At 40.7% G+C, this 2,239-nt stretch overlaps 1 protein-coding gene across 1 annotated transcript; it reads left to right on the top strand.

Moving 5' to 3' along the window:
* Positions 1–249: 249 nt before the first annotated feature.
* Positions 250–1,902, top strand: LOC147407318 (uncharacterized). The gene has a single exon (XM_086435821.1). The coding sequence runs from the start codon at positions 629–631 to the stop codon at positions 1,682–1,684; it is 1,056 nt and encodes a 351-aa protein (XP_086291947.1). The 5' UTR covers positions 250–628; the 3' UTR covers positions 1,685–1,902.
* Positions 1,903–2,239: the final 337 nt, after the last annotated feature.

Below are 2,239 nucleotides of genomic sequence, written 5' to 3'. Positions count from 1 at the left end.
CATCACTCTCAAAAGAATAAATACTTAAAAGAACCTCACTCTTACAAATATCAAATGTTTTGTGGTAATAGGATGCCCCCCTCTTATCCACGCCCCCATCACAAAATTATAGATCAATTGCCTTGAGATACATAAGAAAAAGATTTATGATTATGCATATCCTGATGCAATTGATCTACGATTATGTGATGGGAGGCATGTGTTAGAGAGGGCAGTGGAATCCTAGTAAGGTCTCTGTTATTTTTCACAATAAATTATATTTTGTTTGTTCCCGAGCAGTGGTAAGTTTGGAGAATAAACCTAGAGATTCCCATGATATAAATACTAGAAAGCCAAAATCAGTTATATTGGAAATTTATGTTTTTCGACTTTTTTTTTTTTTTTTTGTCCCATCTCAGACGTGTTTGGTCATTGGTTCAAACAGTCCACATGAATGATGAATCGTTTATACGGGTGTCGGGTGAGTGGAAAGAAAAAAAACACTACTTTTCTGAGGATCAGTATCTATTAGAGATTCATTCCAATGTGGGCACATCGATTTGTTGATAAACAAAATCTGTGTTTTTATCACCTCTCATGGTCTCATCTCACACATACTTGAGAGTTACGACTTCGGAAAGAGAGAGAGATGGCGAAACGTTTCAAACAACGAATTTCTCGAATGATCCCATTTCCATCCTTCCAATTCTGCCGGTCAGAAGATCCCTCCACAATGCCGGAAAACCCAATTCCGGTTTTCAGACTGTCCCCGGTCAACCCAAAAACAATCGACATCCATTTTCCAGCCACCACAATCGTCCCAGCACCCACTACATGTACACCTTCTTCTTCTTCCTTTAACCTAGACGTGCCATCAGATGGTTGCCCATCAAAACCCACCGGACAATTATTTACATCCAACGACACTACTGAATCACCACCGCCACCACCACCACCACCAAATGAGTTCAGCTGGAAGAAAGAGGAGAAATGGCACGTCGTCGCCATAGCCAACGAGATAATCCATCATCGGAAATCATACAATTCATCGGTTTCTGACGAATCCGTTGGCTATGTATCTCCACCACCGGCAATAGAAAAGAAGAAGAAACAAAGAAACCAAAAGAATAAATCAAAATCTAGAATTCGAATCAGTACTTCTTCGGCTGATGATAGTGGTTGGTTCAGCAGTGAAGGTGGAGACGAGAACGATGAGGAAGACATCGAAGCCCTCATATCGTGTTCTAGAACATTCTCGACCGATTCTTCTTCCGATTTCGATACTCACTTGGAGACGATAAGAGAGTCACCAGTCAAGGACTCATCAAGGCGTGTGAAGCAGAACCTGAAGAGGATTAGAAGGTTGAAACGTCACGTTACAAGGAGTAGTAATTTGACGAGGAAGACGATGACGTGTCAGTCTCCGGAAACTGAGGCAACGGCGAGGTTGTCAGTTTTCCGGCGTGATGTGGAGGGGAAAGTGAGAGAGAGCTTTGCGGTGGTGAAGAAGTCAGAGGATCCATATGAGGATTTTAAGAGGTCGATGATGGAGATGATTATGGAGAAGCAGATGTTCGAAGACAAAGATCTGGAGCAACTCTTGCACTGCTTTCTGTCTCTAAATTCGAGACACCATCATGGAATCATTGTTGAAGCGTTCTCTGAGATTTGGGAGGACTTGTTCTGTAAGTCTCCCAGTAACTAACTTACCCATTTCAGGAGCTCCTTTATGTTTAATGGAGATAATCAATTTTTTTTTTTTTTTAAATTTAATTTTTTATTTTAATAATTGTAAATTTAGAGTTTTGGAGGATTTGTTGTTTTTTTGAGATGAAAAGGTTCTTGTTGATTTTTTCCGAGTCGATGGCATGTCATTTGACGGAGAAGCACAAATGTGTGTATTGAGGACATCCTCAGAAGATATATAGACCATATTTTGTCTCCATTGCAATCGATATGTGCCAATGGCAATTGGTAAAGATAGGAGTGTGATGATGTGGTCACATCATCTTGGGAGCATGGTTTTAAAACTCGATGTGACGTCTCGTCTCGTCGATGAATGAGGCCAAATCGTCCGATTTATTCATGTCTGTCTCGTTCGATAATGGACTGATTTTTGAGAAAGGCTCCAGCTTTGAGATGACTTGTCTATCCGTCTCGTTAGTTGGTGGATGATATTGAAACGAATTGGATGGGTTGTCTCGATCTCAGACGAGATATAAAAATAAAACCATGCTTGGGAGTGGATCCTCTAATGATT

The sequence above is a fragment of the Akebia trifoliata genome, chromosome 3 (assembly GCF_017979445.1).
Source record: "Akebia trifoliata isolate Shusen 1 chromosome 3, ASM1797944v1, whole genome shotgun sequence".
In the NCBI taxonomy this organism is placed as follows: Eukaryota; Viridiplantae; Streptophyta; class Magnoliopsida; order Ranunculales; family Lardizabalaceae; genus Akebia; species Akebia trifoliata.
The sequence above is the reverse complement of the archived record's forward strand: the minus strand, read 5'-3'. Positions and strand labels throughout refer to the sequence as shown.